General features: G+C 32.5%; 1 protein-coding gene across 4 annotated transcripts in view; it reads left to right on the top strand.

Annotated features, from left to right (window-relative positions):
- HECTD2 (HECT domain E3 ubiquitin protein ligase 2) overlaps nucleotides 1–21129 on the top strand; it is a 92321-nt gene extending 71192 nt beyond the window's left edge. For 3 of the 4 annotated variants that reach the window (XM_032245554.1, XM_032245555.1, XM_032245556.1), the window contains exons 11-21: nucleotides 288–384; nucleotides 3458–3565; nucleotides 5156–5288; nucleotides 6208–6296; nucleotides 9012–9170; nucleotides 10577–10651; nucleotides 11343–11430; nucleotides 11515–11621; nucleotides 12982–13097; nucleotides 13658–13801; nucleotides 18666–20977. In XM_032245554.1, coding sequence (XP_032101445.1) covers nucleotides 288–384; nucleotides 3458–3565; nucleotides 5156–5288; nucleotides 6208–6296; nucleotides 9012–9170; nucleotides 10577–10651; nucleotides 11343–11430; nucleotides 11515–11621; nucleotides 12982–13097; nucleotides 13658–13801; nucleotides 18666–18786 — 1237 coding nt within the window. In that variant the 3' untranslated portion in view covers nucleotides 18787–20977. Of the gene's footprint in view, nucleotides 1–287; nucleotides 385–3457; nucleotides 3566–5155; nucleotides 5289–6207; nucleotides 6297–9011; nucleotides 9171–10576; nucleotides 10652–11342; nucleotides 11431–11514; nucleotides 11622–12981; nucleotides 13098–13657; nucleotides 13802–18665 lie in introns of all 4 variants that reach the window. The other variant, XM_032245553.1, reaches the window with a different exon arrangement.
- Nucleotides 21130–21692: the final 563 nt, after the last annotated feature.

Raw genomic sequence — 21692 nt, 5'->3', positions numbered from 1 at the left:
ATATACATTGAAATCATTTGTATAGACAATGTAAGTGGTTAGCACACATTTCAGAACTTTTGATGTGGCTTCTGCAGAGAATAAAGGGATTGCACATCTAAGAATGATACATTCTTCACATGACTGTGAGAATTAAAAGAAGTGATACACATACAATCATTTCGTATATGTAAAACACAATCCAGAAGTAATGTTTTATATTGCTACAAGGGGTACCTTAGATTCCCTTAGTATAATTTTGCTAAAAATACACCATTTTGCTTTTTCTTTTTTCACTTGTTGAGCAGGTTTTCCTTCTGTCAGTACCCATTCGTTATTTCTATAGCTGCAAAAAAAATCATTATTCAAAGAGACTCAGAGCAACAGATGATAAACATCGCAAGGGTAAGTCAGCTATAAAAACATATTTATGCTGACTATAATCAATATAGTAAATAATAATTTAAATGTCTTGTGAATTGTTCTAGCATAATCAGGAATGTTAAAAGCAAAATTCGTGTTATACTCACCCAAAAAGCGCTTAAAAACTATTAACAATTTGGGAGACAAGATAACTCATCTCTTCTGATCAGCTTCTCATTATATTACAAATATAGTAGGAAGAGTGAATGCTTCTCACAGATTCGTATTACTGAGAGCTTGTTGGACCTCATTTTGCAGATACCATACCACCAACCTTAGATGATAACAGCAGAGCATTGAGTGCTGCAGTGAAACAGTGTCATTAGGCAAACCACTCAAACCCCTGAAACATTTTATAGGTTTTATGAAAATCAGAAACTACTAAAAAAGTAGAAAATGTAACAAAAAGCATATCTTGGAGGACTGAGAAATATGTCCCAAGAATTTGAAAGATGTTTTATTGGTTCTTAGGAAACCAAAGTACAGGGAGACCCACAGAAGCTGGAAATAGCAATCAGACTGAGTTTAGGCAAATTGTAAAGCAGTATGAAGTTATTGCCCAGTCTGTTTTTACCACTCCCTACCCCTTGTATTTCAGCTCAGGATAGTAAAGTTATGTACTTTATCTAATAAATATCAGATTCAATGAGGTTTTTTTGTTAGAGCTCTAAACTATATGCTTAAGTGATTATGTATTTCAATCATCTGCTTGTGTGATGTAATTGCCCACATTTTGAAAGAGGGAAGCTTGGCTGTGGTCTTCTTAAATTGAAAAAGAAATATAGAGTAAAAAGAAATGATTTCCATCTTTTTCAAGAACATAAAAAGAATCCTAAAGCATAAATTATAATCAAAATACTATAAAAAATAAGAATGTTTATTCTTCAGTAATTCAGTTCCCAGAAGGTGAGTATTTCTTTCTATCACAGAGAAGGACAAAAGATTTGACTAACTGGTGATATCCCAAAGTCATCTTATACTGAATATGGGAATATTAGAAGAAATGTTATTGCCTATGCCCATCAAGGGAATTCCAAAGCCACACTACCCCCCTGAAGAATGAGTTTAAACAGGTATCTTCAGCACCAGAATTGTTACTTAATCTTGGGTAGATATTGGCTCAATGATTAGCCTATATAGCTACTTACTCTGACATTTTCTGTTACTTGTACTCATACAATGTCATGCGCCTTTTAAATATTTTTTTCAACTTGGTCTACGATTTTTTTATAGTTGTAAAAAAATCTACAGTGCTTTTGTACATAACAGAATGAGCTAGTTTGTATTAAACTAGCAAGACTAAGCAGTTTTTTCTGTGTCACTCACACTTAAGATATCAAATATCTTTGTGGAATTTTTCTACTTTAAAGAATGAGAGTGGCAGGTGTAGACTGTTACAGGCTAAGTTTTCTGCACAGCATGGAAACGAAGGAGTAGACACTTGACATTGAGAGTTAGGCGGCATTCAGCTTTTTATGGGTGTTTCCCAACATTTTAACTTGTAAATTGCCATATCACTTGAAATTAATGACTGGTGACTATTTTGATACAAGGACAGTCTTACAAATAGTCAGTGTAAACAGAACTTAAATGGTACAATTTAAATATACAAAAGAAGTTTCTAACCTAAAATAATTTCCTCAGTCAGACTGTCGAGAATTGTATCACTGTTGGGTTATTTTTTCATTTGGAGCATTTTCCAGTAAATATGAATTCCTGATGGGAGGATTAGCTACTAACCTTGTTTGCCATTAGCATCCTAGCATAAATTTGTTTATTAGTTATTTCCAATGTGACAGTGCCCAGGAACTAGACTGGGAACAGAAAAACAGTCCGCAACACAGGACACTATCCTACGAATGCAGACTTCTTTGATAAGTGAGGACACAGAGAAGCAAAAGGCTGTTAATAGCATTTAGCATTGTATATTGGAGAAATGGAGAAGGCTCTGAATCAGAGTATTTTATTATAGTAATCTTCAAAATCATAAGTAGCCTTAAATTGTAGATTTGTGATATTAAAATGTTATCTATTAAAGCAAATTGCTGCATGTATTTAAAATGTCTGAAATGTTTAGCTTTAATCTGAACAATACTTTTCATTGTTACCAAAAAGAGATAGAGTCTAAGACTATTTAAATATATAAGCATGTAGATTTTATATGAAAAATGACATTTATTCCTTATATTTTAAAATATGTTGTTTTTCACATATTTAGTGCCTATATTTTGAAAAATGGTGACAAAAGAATTTTGAGTCACTCATATCTCCATTGCCCAAGCAAAGCCATTAACATTTTAGTAAATTTTCTTTTTATATTTTTTCTATAGTATCTTTAAAAGAAACAGAGTTGAAATAGTATTGTAAACACAATTTTATTTCCTGCTTTCTTCAGTTGTACCTTCCTTGTACTATTTACATAGTTTTTATGACCATTATTTTTTACTAGCTGTATTATATTTCATTAGTTCAATATGTACTTAAGATATTTCTAAAGTTTTGTTTTTATAGATAATGCTATAATGAACATTGTACTGTATAAAATATGTTCTAAGTTAGAATTTTCAATGGAAGGATTATTGGGATAAAGGATATGAACATTGTTATGGTCTTTGATATATGTTGACAAGTCACTTTTTTAAAGTAGACTAATTGTTCCTTTAGAGAAAATTCAATATCTAAAAAATCATAAGTCCAGGTTTATCACCATAAATACATAGCTTGTTTTAAATGTTCCCATTTTCTATTTGTATTTATTAAACAGAAAACTTTGTTATTTAAGAGATGAGACATATGGAAACTGATGCAAAATTTTTTACTATAAAAGGTGAATGATTTTTGGTCCTCCACTTTGGATCTCGTTTGGTTATCATTGTTACAAAATGAAATAATAATAATCATTTTCACAAATCAAAATGTGTATAATTTATTTTTATAAAATTGTTTATATAAGAAATGGCATAGACAATAATTATCTTTACTAAAGTGTTTAAATGTTTTAAATGAAATTATAGTCTAAGTAAAAGTAAAAATTTTTACTCTCTTATTTAATTAGCAAAGTCTGGTGGATAAAGTATCTCGAAGACAGAGACCTGATATGAATATGTTATTTCTAAATATGAAAGTAAGACGGACACATCTGGTTAGCGATTCACTTGATGAGGTATAATTTATTCCAAAATAATATTAATTAATTAAAGCTGAAAATTCTATAATATGATTTATTATAAAAATCTTAGTTAACTTTTTTTTAGAGTCATTATTTTGTTAATTTGTTTTTGTTTTTTGTTTGTTTTGTTTTTATTATACTTTAAGTTCTGGGATACATGTGCAACTTGTACAGGATTGTTACATAGGTATACACATGCCATGGTGGTTTGCTGCATCCATCCCTCAATCATCTACATTAGGTATTTCTCCTAATGTTATTCCTCCCTAATCCCTCCACCCCCTAGCTCCCCCACCCCCCAACAGGCCCTGGTAAACTTATTTTTATTTCTGTATGTCAATAAGTATGCTTCCTTAAATTTTTTTTGAAGATCTTGTTAAATACCAAGCTTCCTTAAATTTTGATACCATAGTCAAAATCAGGTCTGTATCCATAATTGTCTTATATTCATGTTTGTATGTTTATTAATAGTTCGTGAATGCCCCAGAAAAGGGTTTGATGTAGAGCACTTAAATGAGTAATTAATGTTTCTTACTATATAACCTAGATTCCAGACCCACCTTTGTTACTGGTTATATGTGTAACACATCATTTAACTTCTCCAGGTCTCAGACTATATAAAATTAGAGATCTGACCTATATTATACTGGGCCTATTCACCTCTAGCATACTTTGCTTGCATTTTCATGTATTATCATAAAAATGCTCCAGCTAGATCTTAATATGTGGTTATTAGAAGATAATGGCTGATTAGCTACGTGATTTTTGTTTTTTTTTTTTTTTGGCGACAAGTTGTATTTTGTCACCCAGCCTGGAGTGTAGTGGTACAATCAAAGCCCACTGCTGCCTCAAACTCATGGTCTCAGGGTCTCAATCCATCCTCCTACTTCAGCCTCCAAAGTAGTTGGGATTACAGGCTCAAGATACCACACCCAGCCCTAGCTATGTCATTTTTTAAAGTTGAGCATTGACGGGGAGTTAAAAAAGAAAAAGAAATGAATTATTTTATGTTGTGCTAAATTAAAAATTTGAAGGCAGTAGATACCAGGAGGCAGTACTTTGGGCAAGGTACCTGACCTCTCTAATTCTGTTTCCTGATCTATAAAACATAGTAAACATCTAGCTCGCACAGTGTTTGGCAGATTTATTGGATGAATGGATGGATGGAGTTTTGTAGCGTTGCAAATAAGTTAAAGACTGCCAAGGCCAGGCGCAGTGGCTCATGCCTGTAATCCCAACACTTTGGGAGGCCCAGGCAGGCGGATCATGAGGTCAGGAGATCGAGACCATCCTGGCCATTGTCAATCTTTGTCTCTACTAAAATACAAAAAATTAGCCAGGCATGGTGGCACACGCCTGTAGTCTCAGGTACTCAGGAGGCTGAAGCAGGGAAATCACCTGAACCGGGGAGATGGAGGCTGCAATGAGCCCAGATTGTGCCAACTTGGGCAATGGAGCAAGACTCCATCTAAAAAAAAAAAAAAAAAAAAAATACTATGTAACACATTTCCCAGGATTTAAAAAGTTAATACTTTTTTTTCACTGCCCTTTGTTCTCCTCTGCCTGTATAATATCTTCAAATAGCTAACCCGGAAAAGAGCAGACTTGAAAAAGAAGTTGAAAGTTACATTTGTAGGGGAAGCTGGTTTGGATATGGGTGGTTTGACTAAAGAATGGTTCCTTCTTCTAATTCGCCAAATTTTTCATCCAGATTATGGTAAGTATTTAACATACTTTTTATAAACCATGTTTCTTCATAATTGTTAGAGTCAAATAGTTCACCCTTATTTTTAACTTACTCTATGATTTTGCAGACTTTTTGTCAATCATAAATGTTGAATAATTGTTTAAGGATGGTTATTTACATTTTAAAAACTTGTTTGATTGATGATCAGTTGATTTTCTTACTGGGAATCCTACACAAAATATATCAAGATTAAAAATAAACATTTATGAGGAGACATCTATATCTTTTCTGAATAAGACAAATGCATGAAAATTTAATTTGTCATTGAAATAAAAAACATTTCAAATTAAAATCCAAAACTATAGTTTGCTCTATAGTAACATTTAAAGCCTCTTTCATTAATGGGTCATTTTAATAAATAAGAATTCATGGAGAAAAAATGAGCCTTTGAAATTTAATTTTTATTTTACAGAAACTACCTGTATAATCCTTACTATCTGTTAAACTTTTCAAAGGAGACTTTCCAGTGTTTTCCTTATTCTTTAGCTTGCTTTCTTTTCTATATGTGTATGTGATGGGAAATAGGGATGACAGTGATAAATTGAAGTCTCCAGATATCCTCAAAATTAATTTTGATCATAATTTATAATCTGTGAAACTATAATTTTTATAAAGTTATCTGATTAGTTTCTATCTTTTTATCCTGTTTCTACCCATGGTTCAAGAAAATAAAATGTTCTCCCTATATATTTAATATATATATTTATATTTGCTGAGATTTGCAAATATATAGTCCCTTAAATAAATCTGAAATTTTAACATGAAAGATGGTTTATAACAGAATTATTATTGAATTGATTAGCTTCTAATAGATGAGATGCCATGTACATGTTTACCACTTTTTTAATTCAATCATGTTAATAATACAGTTATTTTTGTGTTTTTTTAGGCATGTTTACATATCACAAGGATTCACATTGTCATTGGTTTAGCAGCTTTAAATGTGACAACTATTCTGAATTCCGATTGGTTGGAATTGTATCCTTTAAACTTTCCACTAGGAGGTGCTAATAGATTAGAGATTTTTAAAGACTTTTTCTGTATTTTAGAAAACTGTTTTCTTTAACCATTTTATCCAAATTAAATATTATTGTCAAATATACTATCAGATTTTCAGTAATCCTCATTATGTGTAATATCACTATATGTTAGTAGATTTAATTAATCGAAGAAATGAGTTTGATTTTTTCTGAAAACCTTATCTCAAAATAAAAATGGTTCTTTCCTATTTCACATATAATTGAAGTTATCACTAATTTAAGGTACTTTTTTAAAAAAATCAAAGTATTTTCCATTTATAATGAAGTATTTTTTCTGTTCTTTTACTTCGTGCTCATTTCCCTCAGTTTACTGAATTGAAATTGGGGTATTAAATCTAGCTCTTTAATATGCCTCCAAATCCTGAAACATAAAGGAAGGATCCATAAAAATTGAATGGAATTAGAATATTTAAAGCATATGGTGTTATTTTATAGTATTTTTTAAATTTTATAAGTCCATTTGCAAGCCTGTGATTCCTATCAGGTATACTGTAAAGGGCATTTCTGCATTGGGTAGGAGATTGGCCAAGATGCCTTTTACATTAGCTTTTTAGATTCCAAGAAATATAATTGTGGAAAAAAGGAGGGAAGAGTAAATAAATAAGCAAGCACTGGAGATAAGAAGATTTAAAGCCAGGGGGAAATTCTTCATCTGTTATCAGAGTCAAATGACCATATGGCAGTAAGTGCTAAGGAGTTCTGAGAAGGAAAATACACAATGTATTTCTCCCAGAGAGGATAGAGATTTAAAAATGGAACAATTGTATTTGATTAACATATGGCTGATGAGAGTAGTGGGACATTATAAGCTGAGAGAATGATGAGAATAAAAACGGCTAAATTGTGCTGGGCTTGTTACAGAGCAGCAATGAGCACACTGAAAGTTATGGAAAATACCATCTGAAAATGAATGAAGGGCCATCTTTGAATGTCTGTCTTTGTTAACATCTGTTGGAATAAATTATAAGGCATATATATGGAAATTGAGAGACCAGATTAATAAAAGAAAGGGTATTAGGGGACAAACTACACATTGAGATAGTAAACTCAGCTTGAAATTTTGTATATATTGTCATGTCTAAAGGTCCAAAGTGCTAAATTCCACAAAAAGAATAACACTTAACAATTCCGAGACTCCTGTTTATATTCTAGTATCTACAGTAATCATTTGTGGAATGTTTCAACTTCATTGAAGGCCCTAATCATTGATGTTTGTCACTACACTATGATCCATTTAAATTTTCATACTTACATGTTTGTCATGCTTTATATTCATATGTCACAATTTAGATTTGGATGATATTTTGATTCTAATATTTATAATAAAGTTTTATATTTTTAAGTGATAGTACACATAAAATTATGAATTTGCTAATTGTTTTTTTGCAATAGACATTCGTTTCTATTTAGTCATTACCCAAAAGAACGTATTAAGCATGTTTAGATGTTCCGTATTTCAAGTTAAACAATTAAGTCTAAAAATTATAATTGCTACTCATTATTATGTGTGTTTATCACACACACAAATATAAAACCTATAGAAAGCAAATTGATGCTGTAAAAAGCATGATACTATATCAGAGAAATGTGAGATGAGAGTGGATTGTGGTCAAGTAAGGGGTTGGGAACTGAAATTTGAGAAATAACAGGTATGATCATTGAGAAAATATAGTTGGTTTCATATATATCTCCAGGTTTAGAATTTCAGGACCAAAGATGTGTTATTCTGGTAGTTCTGACAGTGTTATGTTTCTAATACAATGATTTTGAAGTATAAAGCCTTATTATCAGCCTTCATTACACCTTAGCAAATTGAAATTTTGGTGGTCTTCCAATTTTTAAAAGTTATTTTCAGTAATTTACCTAGTCCATATGTTTAGATTTCCTTATGAGCCTATAAAATGAATTACTTCTTAATAACTTTATATAATAATTGACTGTTGATATATTGTGAAATTTGTTCTAAAACCTCTTTCCATAAATGAATGTTACATTACACCATATAACTAATAAATAATCATAAGCAAAATTTATAGCACCTATAGCTTTTTAACTTTCACACTGAGAAACTCCAAGTAATACAACATGTCTTTCAAGTTTTACTGTTGGAAATTATCTATCCTATTAATTTATCAATAGTATGTTTATATCCATGTGTTTATTTAGTTTAGCTCTTCACACATAGTCTGTATTTAATTTTAAAATCACTAAAATGGCTATCTCCAAAATCAGTATTCTACAGTGAGTTCTACTCAATAAACCATTGCTGCTGCTTATAAAATTGCCAACCCAGGAGGCGGAGGTTGCGGTGAGCCGAGATTGCGCCATTGCACTCCAGCCTGGGTAACAAGAGTGAAACTCCGTCTCAAAAAAAAAAAAAAAAATTGCCAACATCTTAGATAAACTTTTCTAGGGAAATCATTGAATACTATCAACTAAACCACTCCTTTTTACATGACTTTTTGTAATCAAGGAATTATATTATGTAAAATAAAGGGGAAATAAATGAAAGAGGGGAAAGGAAATATGTGAGACTAATTAGAAAGTCAGTGTTAAATCTGAAAAAAGTATGCAAGAAATAGACTGATGCATAATTCAGAACTCATTTGTTGTCATGGATTTTATGTTAATGCTTAACATTTAGTATGCATAGCTTATGGGACTAGCTGTTTATAACAGCATCACCTTGGATATTCGTTTTCCTCCCTGCTGTTACAAGAAATTATTAAGCCCCCCCATCATTCCTAGTGATCAAAATATACCAGTAGGCATCTGCAGTGTTACCGTTGACGACTTATGTCAAATTATGCCTGTAAGTATAAAGTTATTAATATCTCATCCTTTAACGCTAAATCATCTTTTTTCTACCCGCACAGTCTCTTTTCTCCGAATGCTATTCTTACTTTTAAATATGGTTTTCTTCTACCTTTATAACTCATCTCCTTTTTCATCTAGCTTTCTCCTTTAGAGAGACTTGTCACCCACTTTGCAGTGCTCCTAAGCTCATACAACTCAGTAGAATAGACTTGGACGTCAGAGAGGCAGTAATTCAAATCCAGGCTCTGCCACTTACCAGCTCTGTGAGCTGGGATAAGTTATTAAACCTTTCAGCTTAGTTTCTTTATGTGAACAATGACATAGTTTTTATTAATAATTTTTAAATGATGACAGTTAAATCTATACCAGCCTAGATTTGTATGAAAATTTGTGGTTTTAAAGGAATAGAAAATTCATTACGTAAAGTATAGAAAATCATTCTAATCATGCTGTTATTTACCTTTTTCTAATAACTTAAAACTTTAATTTTTCATAAAAATTAAAAATTTTGAAATATTGTGTTTTTCTATTTTTAAATCTTTATGGATAACTTCAGTTATAACATACTGTAAGAAAATTTTTCTTTTTTTTTTTTTTTTTTTTGTTGTTGTTGTTGTTGAGACAGTCTCACTCTGTTGCCCAGGCTGGAGTGCAGTGGCACCATCTCTGCCCACTGCAATCTCCACCTCCTGGGTTCAAGCGATTCTTATGCCTCACCCTTCCAAGTAGCTGAGATTACAAGCATGCACCACCATGCCTGGCTAATTTTTTTTTTTTTTTTTGTATTTTTAATAGAGACAGGGTTTTTGCCATGTTGGCCAGGCTGATCTTGAACTCCTGGCCTCAAGTGATCCACCTGCCTCAGCCTCCCAAACTGCTAGGATTACAGACACGAGCCGCTGCACCCAGCCAGAAAAATGTTTCTTTTAGTGTACTTAACATTTTCTTGGGAGAAGGGGGGGCACTGTATATGTATGAACCGTATATTCATGCACCCACATGCGTGAACTATATGTTTTATGTTTAAAATATGAGTTCTAAAACATAAGCAGATTTTTGTAGGAATATAAATTGATAGAAATACGACAAATTCATAAACAATGTGGCAGATAGCAGTGAATTATGATGGACATTACATTAGAGGTATGCTTAGGTTGCTGCTTAAGAATAGACCCCAGAGTTATGCCCCTGTGGTTTCAACTGGATAGTTTCCCCATCTGTGACCCATAGTGAATTTTTTCCTAGCTTCTGGATGGTAGAAATCATTAAGCATTTTGTGCCCTGGAAAATACATGTCAAATATGATCTTTATATACATATGAGTGAGCTATAGAAGAGCCACTTAACTATCCTAGCTAATGCTATTTGATTGAAAAAGTCATAACAGATTACTTTTTATAGGAGTTGGCCCATGGATTAAGTGAACTCTTATCACACGAAGGCAATGTTGAAGAAGATTTCTATTCAACATTTCAGGTACTGTTAAGGGCAAGTAGTTATCTGTTAATTATAAATTTCATATGTGAACAATGCAATTTGTTATTAAATACCCACTGTTAGAAAAGATGAACAAGGATTAACCGATACATACAATCCTCTGTCTTAAAGGACCTTAACCTGATAAAGTAGACACGTGTAGACGAGCAGTCAGTGAAAGTGCTTAATGAAATTCACTAAGGGTCAGGCTCTCTAGGCAATTACATATCCCCTTGAGTTGGTTACTTTCTCAGAGCTTTTCCATTTCTAAAAATAAGCCTCTCCTCTAGCTTCAACATTAGAAGTTAGGAATATAAACTAATGGTTCAGACCAAAACTCTCTCATTTCCACTCCTTTTACAATATTTGGAAAATGGAAATTACAGTGATCTACAGAGCTCCAAAGACTCGCATATTATCTAGATGACCACACAAGTTTTGTGTGCTTCATTAAAGTATTTAACTGTATAGGCAGGGTTAAGTTAAGGCACTATTTTTTAACCCTATAATTCTTTTATGACCCCTTGTTCTTAATACAAGAAGCTTAATATTACAAGAGCTTAAGGCTTTTTATAGTTTATGTGTTTAGAAGGGAGGGGAAAAATCTGTTCTTTTTAAATTTACACATCTGTTCATCAAAGTCTGTTATTATATCAACCATATTAATATGTGTGATGGCATCTCCCATCAGGTTTTCCAAGAAGAATTTGGAATAATCAAGTCCTATAATTTAAAGCCAGGTGGTGATAAAATTTCAGTTACCAATCAAAATAGGAAAGGCAAGTTAATACCATTTTTAATTAAAATGAATTCGTATTTGCCATTTGCTTTTACTGTTTAACAGATGTAAAATTGCTTTTCAGAATATGTACAGCTTTATACTGACTTCCTTCTGAACAAATCCATCTATAAGCAGTTTGCTGCATTTTATTATGGATTTCATAGTGTGTGTGCTTCAAATGCCCTAATGGTGAGTTTAAAACTTTAAATCAAGCTTTAAGTTAAGTTTTGTAATACTATCATGTTAACAAATAATTATTAAATATGTTAGTAGATAAGCTTTTAAAATGGAAAATATTTTCTACTTTTTAAAAGTAGAACTAATAACAAAAATAGTTCTCTCATTTCAGCCTTAATTCTCTAGAGGGGAAGAAACCCAGTCAGTTCATTTTTTTCTCCCCCTCTACTACGTCTTCTAGAGCTTTACAAACTTTCTCCAAGTAGAGTGGATAAAGGGGTCCATGGACTGTATCTTAATACTGAAGGACAGGGCACACCACACAGTTAACATGTAGCTCCAGGGCAAAAGCCACAACTCCTTAATAATTAAGGAACATATGTATAGCTGCTTCCTGCTACTACCTGAGGGTTCCCTCAGCAACTCTGAGTTGCCTTTTACCCTTAGCAAGTGGTTTATCTCCACAGCTATGGTGGACTCAGATTGGTCTGACTTGTCTTAGCCTTGTAAATATGAGTCAGCTACTATTTAGAATACCATGTCAGAAGTATCATAGGGTACCTTTCAGTCACCCCAGCTACCCAGGGCACACTTCATCATGCCACTTGTATCTCCCTTAGTTTTATCATGAGAAATATTATCATAATCTTATAATAAGAATATCTCTTATTATGAGAGATTGGAGTAAGGTCTTTCTTTTGAATTTTCTTAATGGGAGAGAGAAATGGACTATAGAAATTGCTTTGGGGCAAAAGCAAGTGGCTTACATTATTGCCAGCTTGTTTTAGAGAAACCACTGTAAATATGTTTGTTGTTGAAAATACCTTTGAAAAAGAAACACTTTATTAAGGTCTAGTTTTGTTTATGACACTCTGGTAGTTGTGGGAGTGGACAGAGGGAAAATAAGAACTAAATGGCATAGCATGGTCTGTTTTTAGAACTTTAATTTCTATAGACGGTAGACTAACCCATCTAAAAGGTGAAAAAACAAGGAAGAGAGACACAAGACAGACTATAACCAAGTACCCATACTCTACGGTGCACACAGGAGGTGTGAGATATTGGAAGGAGGTAGGTGGATCAGTAAATGTTGGAGCTTCATGCAGGATTTTGGAGAAGAAGAATTTGGAGTTGTACAAAGTTGTTTGCTTGTTTTTCTGGCAAACTGCTAATTACTATTTTACAGTATCTGTAAACTTCAGAAGCAAAAATATCTTGCCTTGGTAAGAAAAATATACCCAGAGATTTTTCTTCAACAAAAATGGTTTGATTTACTATGAGAAGTCATGACTTTTGTGATTTGATCCAGTGAAAATAGTTACAATTTCACTTAAAACCATAACTCTTTATTGTTTTTGATAATTATTGGCAGCTGCTTCGTCCTGAAGAGGTTGAAATTTTGGTCTGTGGAAGTCCTGACCTGGATATGTATGCTCTGCAGAAAAGTACTCAGTATGATGGCTATGCAAAAACAGACTTAACTATAAAGTGAGCTCTTTATACTTCTGATAGTGGGGATGTGGAGAGGGAACAGAAGAGAGTGTGCTTCATCTGTTTGAGTAACTTAACAATATTTGAATCAATTAAGTTAGTCGAAATATTAGAGAGCCCCACGTTCTTATTTTATCTCTGGAAAGTCTATGAGAATTTTAAATGAAACCACTCTTTGGAGAAAATTCCATAAACAAATTTCTACAAAAGTGTAGAGATTTTGTTTTTAAAAAAATGACTTTGCTCCTAGAATTTCATGGATGCTGTCCTTACAAATAACAGTTTAATAGCACTGTGTTGAAAAATCAGACTTGAAAGTTTTACAGGAGAAAAATGGTTCCTTTACTATCTACTGCTGAACTACTTATATACTTTTATAAAAATATTATAATAATGTAAAGTCTAATACATATATAGAAACTCACCATTCCTTAATTTTACATTCAGCATAATATGTATGTTTAAGGAAGGTCTTTTCCTTAGAGCTTCCTTTATATTATTTTATTATAGGATTTTTATCAAGACATTTGATGTAAAATTCCTTTGGTATTCTCTAGATACTTTTGGGATGTCGTGCTTGGATTTCCTCTTGATCTTCAAAAGAAGTTGTTACATTTTACTACAGGGAGTGACAGAGTACCTGTAGGAGGGATGGCTGATTTGAACTTTAAAATCTCAAAGAATGAAACTTCTACTAACTGGTAAATTTCTGAATCTAATTTTATTTTAAATCTGAAGGTTACTGGAAATACTACTAATAATACATTTGGAATCAGGAGATTTATTTCATTTGAAGTTATTTTCATAGAAAAATCTTCAGAGTAAACATGGCCTTGAAATGTAAGAGATTTTGAATAAAAGTTCTCTTACTAGTTTTTGAGACATACTAATACTAATAATTCATTTCTAACAATTTTTTACTTTGCTAGGACATAAGTGCTTCATTGTCTCTTTTATAGCCTCATTACTTTGTATTATGTTGTCTAATATTCATTTTTATTTAAAAGTGAAATGTGTTTTTCATTTTTAGGAAAATCATTAAGTTGGGATATATGGTTTGTTTGTAGAGTTTTCTTTCTTTTCTGGAGTGGGCAGGGGGGATACTGTAAGTAGTACCAGAAGTGCCTCTAATACTAGTCCTCTTTTTTTTTTTTTTAATCTCATGCTTTTTGTATATGAAGTGATGATGATGATGGATTTAAATTATTTTCTAGCAGTGTTAACTGCATTAATGCTTATCAGCTTACTCCTTTTCCCAAATAACTTATCATTTCTAAAGCTAATTTGAATAGACATAACTTTGATTATAATCATTTTTTTCCTCCTGCCCCATACATTGAACATTCCCTGAGTGCTCTCAGTTCTTCCTTTCATTTTAAAACTGGAATCTGTTCTTTGCCTTTCCACTGCCTTCACCCTGGTAAAGTTACTTTTTATCTCATTACTAGCTTATTTTATCCTATTAAACTCATGTGCTTTAACACTATTTAGATCATATTTCCCTGGGCAATAACTTTATTGCCAGTTTAAGTTCTAGAATCTAGAGACTGTAAAATAAAGCTCTAGTCTTCTACCCCAGGCTACCTCCCAGTTTTCATTTCTTCCCATGCTTTAGTTAACAGGCTGTTTTGCTAATTCCTTAGATACATTTTATGCCTTTTTTTTTTTCCATGCTTTCCAGTTGTTCACTTTACATGTGACATGTGCCAGCTACCACTATTAAAGTCACAGTTTAATGTTGACTTCCTCTGTAAAGCCAAATGTTATTATGTCTTCAGTAAGTTTTGCAAATATATTGTAGAAATTATGTGCTAGTTATCATATTGTACTTTATATCTGAATCATTTAGTTCTTCAAGGCAGAGGTTATGTCCAATAGCTGTTTCTTGAATAGTATTTATATAATCATCAAGATTATATTTAAAACACAAAATATTTATATATAATTTAAAATTTTCAATACAGAATTTATAATTAAAGTCCTAAAATGAAAAAATTTAAGAGACTTAAAAGTTCTTACTAGTTTAAAAAAAAATTCAAGAGATTTTTTTAGATTATAGATTTATTTGCTTAAAAGAAATTAATATTTTAGAATATTTTGTATTTAAAACATTTTCAATTTTAAAAGAGTAATATATTTTAATACAAAGGTGACATTACTTCCAAACTTTCCCAATAATTATTATTATTTCAAGAATATGTGAGCTAACATGGCTTCAACATGAATCCAGAACAACTCTGGGATTCCCAGTGGAATCTCACATATATTAAATAAAACTGACCATCAAAAACAGAACATTTTGATCTGACACCATAATGGTATGCCTCGAAAGACAAGAAGAACACTCCACCTGAAAGAGGAGTTTCTATTCATCTTATAAGGCCCACCATAGCAGATTCACTGGATTTTTGTTAAATAATAATGATAATTCATTAAAAAGTAGGCAAAGGACACAAAACAGATACTTTCCAAAAGAAAACAACATGCAGCCAACAAGCATATGAAAAAATGCTCAAGATCACTAATCGTTAGAGAAATGCAAATCAAAACCACAATGAGATACCATCTCGCAGTGGGCAGAATGGCTATTATTATATTAAAAAATCAAAAATAGCAGATCCTGACAAGGTTCCAGAAAAAAGGGAATGCTTATACACTGCTGATGGGAATGTAAATTATTTCAGCCATTGTGAAAAGCAGTTTGGAGATTTCTTAAATAACTTAAAACAGAACTATCATTCAACCCAGCAGTTCCATTATTGGGTATATACCCAAAGGAATATAAATCATTCTATCATAAAGACACATGCATGCATATGTTCATTGCAGCACTACTGACAAAGCAAAGATTGGATTTAAAAAATGTGACACATATATACCACGGAATACTATCCGCCATTATTAAAAAAAAAAAAAAAAAGGCAAGATAATGTCCTTTGCAGCAACATGGATGGAGCTGGGGGCTCCATCCTAAGCAAACTAACACAGGAACAGAAAACCAAGTACCACATATTCTTATAGGTGGGAGCTAAACATTAGGTACATGTCAACACAAGGAAGGGAATGACAAACACTGAGACCTGCTTGAGGGGGTAGGGTGGGAGGAGGAGAAGAATTTTAAAAACTACCTATCAGGTACTTACTTATCACCTGAGTGATGAAATAATCTGTACACCAAACCCTCATGACATGCAATTTACCTTACATAACAAACCTGCACATGTACCCTAAACCTAAAATAAAAGAGGAAAAACATGTTGTATCTCAACTCATTAGCAGTTAATGAAGCAGAGAATAACAGGAGTCCAGAAAAGAGAGTGAACAGCATCAGTGAAAAGGGCCAAGAAATGAGGACATAATAATGGGCACAATGAGCCAGTGCAGGATTTCAACTTTAAATTCATAGATAAGACCAGATGCCTTCTCCCAGTGCCTCTTAGAATGAAGTCCATGGAGAATGTAATCTTCAGTCATTAATTGTATTCAGAATGCTTTTTTCCCCTAAAAGGGCATGAACCCTTGGCAATATTTTGTAGTTATCCTGATTCTTTAGTAGAGTGTAATGTAGATTGGCCAAGATAGCAAAGCAAATTTCAAATTACATCCTTTTCCATCTCTGCTTGTCCTTAAGCAGCTTCTTTTGTAAGTCATCCTGTCAAGCTTAAAAGATATACACAATTTGGTCCTGCATGCCATCAAATACATGTTACTGAAGCCTCTGATAATTAATATAATCCAGGACATAAGTTTTCTTCAATAAACATTTCCGTAAGATGGTCTTATGGTAGAATCTTGACATTGTTTTCTTTCAGTTTTAAGAGAGTTTGTATCTAGGTAGACGGGTATTAAATAACCTTGGAAAGCTCAGCCTTAACAGAAAGAAGAGAAAACAAATGTTTTAAATAACTCGGGAAATGTTATTGAATGGATGCATGAGACACTTGTATAAACATAAGTTGTTGTGTAGCTTAGGACCTTCTAAACAGAAGAGCACTTTGGAAAAAATTATACTAAAAAACTGACTTGGCATTTTCATTTTTTCTTTGCTTTGTTATTTGATGATATTTTTACTTCATACAAATAAAATGTATATCTGATGCATAAAAAATAAGAATGATAAATCTTACATATTAACAACACTAGTTTTTTAAGTCAGACTAATCTGGGTTTGAATATTGGGCCTACATCTTTGCCAGCTCTGTATCCCTGAACAGATTACTTGTATATTTACATGTCTATTTTTCCTCACCAATAAAATGAGAACAACCACATTTAGATTGCTTTGAAGCTTAAATTAAAGGAAAAAATACATGTAAATGCACTCAGTTCAGTGCTTATCATAGACCAAACACTGAGCAAATGCTGATTCTAATAGTTTTAAGTCTTTTAATAAATTTTAAATTATACAAACTTCTTTAAATTTTTTTTCCTTTTCTGTAGTGTATTCCCATTTTTACTCATTGACTTCTCTGACAGCTGTTCTGATGCTGGGAAGTATATAAGGACTGAAGGAGTCTTAAGATAGCTGTAAAAATCCTAATTGATGGTAATAACATCATCAGATAGTTGAAAGAGATGACCAAAGGGATTGGGTTGGGGGAGATGACCAAAAGGATTCAGAAGATAATTGTTACATGTGCATCAAGGGGCATCTAGTGTCCCCAGAATGATCGTTTTAAAATTACTTTTTAATACTAAAAACCGGACTATAGTATCATTCATTATATTATCTATTCCTCAGCTGCTAGGTGTTTTGTGTAGATTACCCTTTTAATCTTGTAAACCATCAGTCTTCAACCTTTTTGGCACCAGGGATTGGTTTTGTGTAAGACAATTTTTCCACAGAACCAGGGAGGAGCCGGGAGAGTGGGAGGTGGTGATGGTTTTGGATGAAACTGTTGCACCTCGGGTCATCAGGCAGTAGATTCTCATAAAGAGCATGCAACCTAGATTCCTTGCATGCGCAGTTCACAATAGGGTTCTTGCTCCTATGAGAATCTAATGCTGCCACTGATCTGACAGGAGGCGAAGCTCAGGCAGCAATGCTCGCTGGCCTGCTGCTCACCACCTGCTGTGCAGCCCAGTTCCTAATAGGCCTCCAACAATGCTACCCATCTCTGGCCCTGGGGTTGGGAACTCCTTGTTATTAAACAGCCTGATTAGGTTATTAGACAGCCTAATTGGATGGTTTGCCCTATCATGTTGATGAGGAAACTAGGATTTGGGGATATTACACAACTCAAACTCAAGTTAGTAAGTGGGGAAAGCAGAATTCAAATTCATATCTGACTCCAACAAAATGCTCCTTAAATGAGTTTCAAGAAGGTGGTAACATTGGTTGTCTTTGTCTTGTCTGTAACCATAGCCTTAGTGTGTAGAGTGGTGCCTGATACATAGTTAGGTACTCAGTAATTATCTGTTCAGTGAAGGAATGGATGAATCATTTCTTAACAGAGTGAAATAGATTTGAATGTGTGTGTCCTGGTATTTTTTGAAGTTGCATAACAGTCATTTCATGTGTGTTTTAAGACTTAGTTTTGTTTTGTTTTTTTAATTTTTCCCTAGGTTACCTGTGGCCCATACCTGCTTCAATCAACTTTGCCTTCCCCCCTACAAGAGCAAAAAAGACCTGAAACAGAAATTGATCATTGGAATTTCAAATTCAGAAGGTTTTGGACTTGAGTAACCTAGAAGACTTGAAATACAATCTTTTATATGTAGCATTCACTTCCCTCTTACTGTGCCTTTAGCCTTTTCATGTTTCTGTCTCAACACTTTCACAAAGCTCACCAACTTTAAATTATTGAGTTTTTAAAAAATCAAATATGAAGTATGTTCAACAAAGGCATAATTTTGTAAAAACACAGAAATTGCTTGAGTAAGGAAAAGTTCATATGGCAGAGACAGGTATGGTCCAGTTCCTCTTTTTTTATAGCACTTTATCATTCTCTATACATAGTTTGTCACAGGCATTCCACTGGGAAAGCAAAGTGCAGTGAAGAATGAATTTATGGTATCGTTGTACCCAGTGGCAGATTGTACACTGCTAGCACACAGTAGCAAAACAAACAGCTACATTATCTTTAACATAAGGCATGTAGCCATATTTTCATATAGCGGTAAACAACACAGTATCATTGCAAATACAGTTTACAGGGTTTTTTGATATACTGGCTTGGGACCTATAAGATTCTTTTCAGCTATTGCTGAAAAGCATGTAAATAATTACATAATAGCCTGAGAATAATGGGATTTTGATAGTGCCATTTATTGCTAAAGATTTATTTTTACAAAGTAAATTCAGGGTTTTAGATGTGTACACAGCTTTTACATATGTATAAAGATGATTGTACAAGAGTATTTTCAGACTAATTGGATTCAAGGTTATATTCTTGTAAGTGCTGTTTGTCTGCATGCACATTGGCAGTAAACTAGTCACTTGTGTACTCTGTAATATTTGTATAATGATCATTTCTTCTTAAGGGTCAAGATATAAGAAAAGAAATCAGATCTAAATAATCATTGATGAATTATGTCAGTTACAAGCACAAAAAAATATAACTGCTTTTATAAATATTTTGAATGATGTACAAGACTTATGTCTACATTTTTTGCTCACCAGTTATACCGAAACACTAATTTTTGAAGAAGGTAGGTTAAAGCATTTGACAAAAGTGAATACAATAATAACATTTGTGTCAAAATGATATAACTTGGTATAAAAATAAAATTCAAAGTTTTGGCCAAAATGTTTGTTTTTCACTGGATTCTGAACATAATAAATTCAAAGTACCCTTTTTTTACCATTTCTAATAAAGTAGTATGTAAAAATAAACTTCATTTTAAGTCAGACAGTACATTTTTTTAATTTACAGCAAATGAAGCAGTTTTATTAGCATGTTAGAAATATTAGCAAACCAAGACTTCGCTATTATACTTTGACAGCTTTCCTTCAGAAAACTCTGAAGTTATATTTGCAATAATAATGAAACCAGCATTTAGTACCAGCATATGGTTCATGTGCAAATAATACTTTCCCCAAAATCTTTCTGGGCTAGGCTATTTTGTTGCTATGCTTCCTGCACCCAACCAGCAGAATTCTTCCAGGGTGAAGGAACTAATCAGCTTGTTCTCCAACAGTTCGGAAGCCAACCCACCAATCTTTGAGGAAAAGGAGTCACTTTGTTTACTATTCTCTTGGAGATGGAAGTGATTCTGCTTTTCCACTTGGGTATATTATTTCAAGAGTATTTCTTCTTAAAAATTTTGGAAAGACTAAGCGAGTAAAGGCATCCTGGTTTTGTTTCATTTTGTTCTGTTTGAAATCTGTATGCAAATAAAACTGCTTCTCTCTTACACTGCTTGAATTAGAAAATCAGCTTTTTAATGTAGGTTACCTCTTATAAGCACAAGAGAATCATGTATAAGAAACCAGATTTAAGTGTTTTAAATAAAATATAAACAGTTTTTATTTGGTAGAGATGACTCATGGAAAAATTGTGTTGGCTTGGTCTGCATGTTTAATGATGTGCTTGTGTATCCATTGCTGTGTCACTTTTAAATAAGAAGTCCACACAAGCAAGCCAAATTTTTTAATGACGAAGTCCATAAATAGAGAATTTTTGTTATCTGTTGTTGAGTTGAAATTTATAATCATTTATCACAAAATTGCACATTGCCTTTATTTATGCTCTGTTTTTGGTTTACAGTGTAATAATACCTCATTTAAAAAGTAAAAACCACTACTGTTACATTTTGTTAATTTAAAAAGCTAGAAAATTCATGTAGTTACTTTTTTACATATGTAATCTGTTGATGAATTCCTGATTTTTGTATCTGCCATAGTAAATTAAAGCATTACACAGTATTTATCAGTATTTTTTAAATGTCCTCTCCTTTTTTAAAATCTTTGCTTAGTCATATTTTTGTCTGTATGATTAGAAGTTTTTAAGTCCTTTTTTGTACAAGTCTGTATTGTATTAAATTAATTTCTAGATGAAATTTTTCAAATATTAAAATTATATAGTCAGTCAGGCTTCAGTTTATTTCTTTAACACTGGGCAATTATAACCATATGTTTAAAATATTTTGTAAATGCAAGCTATTCTTTGCATTATAATGTCTCTTAAACTAGTGCTTAGGAAAACTCATTATATTATGAATTTTTAATGTTAATGTAATCCATAAAATAAGATATCATTATTATTTTATGTAGATGATGTCTAGATTTAACCATACATTTACGGTTTCTTCACACACCATTCCCTCGTCTATGATCCTTCACCCACCTCTGAGATCAAATTTCTTCCTCCTAAAGAACATCTATTAGAAATTCTTTTAATGAGGGTTGGTTGGTAGCAAATTATTTTAAGTAACTGTTGCCTTTATTCATGAAAGATTCATTAAGCATACATTTGTAGGTTGATGATTGTTTTCTCTTCAAGTTTTTAATATATTAATCCATTACCTCTGATTTTGTTGTTAGTATAATTATATGTCTTGGTAATCTCTCTTTTTCCTCTGGCTACTTTTTTTTTTCTTTTTCTTACTTGCAATTATATGTTTACTTCTGACATATCTATACATTTTTTC

Source organism: Sapajus apella, unplaced genomic scaffold (genome assembly GCF_009761245.1).
Source record: "Sapajus apella isolate SASKATOON/1434 unplaced genomic scaffold, GSC_monkey_1.0 scaffold58, whole genome shotgun sequence".
NCBI classification, from domain to species: Eukaryota; Metazoa; Chordata; class Mammalia; order Primates; family Cebidae; genus Sapajus; species Sapajus apella.
The sequence above is the reverse complement of the archived record's forward strand: the minus strand, read 5'-3'. Positions and strand labels throughout refer to the sequence as shown.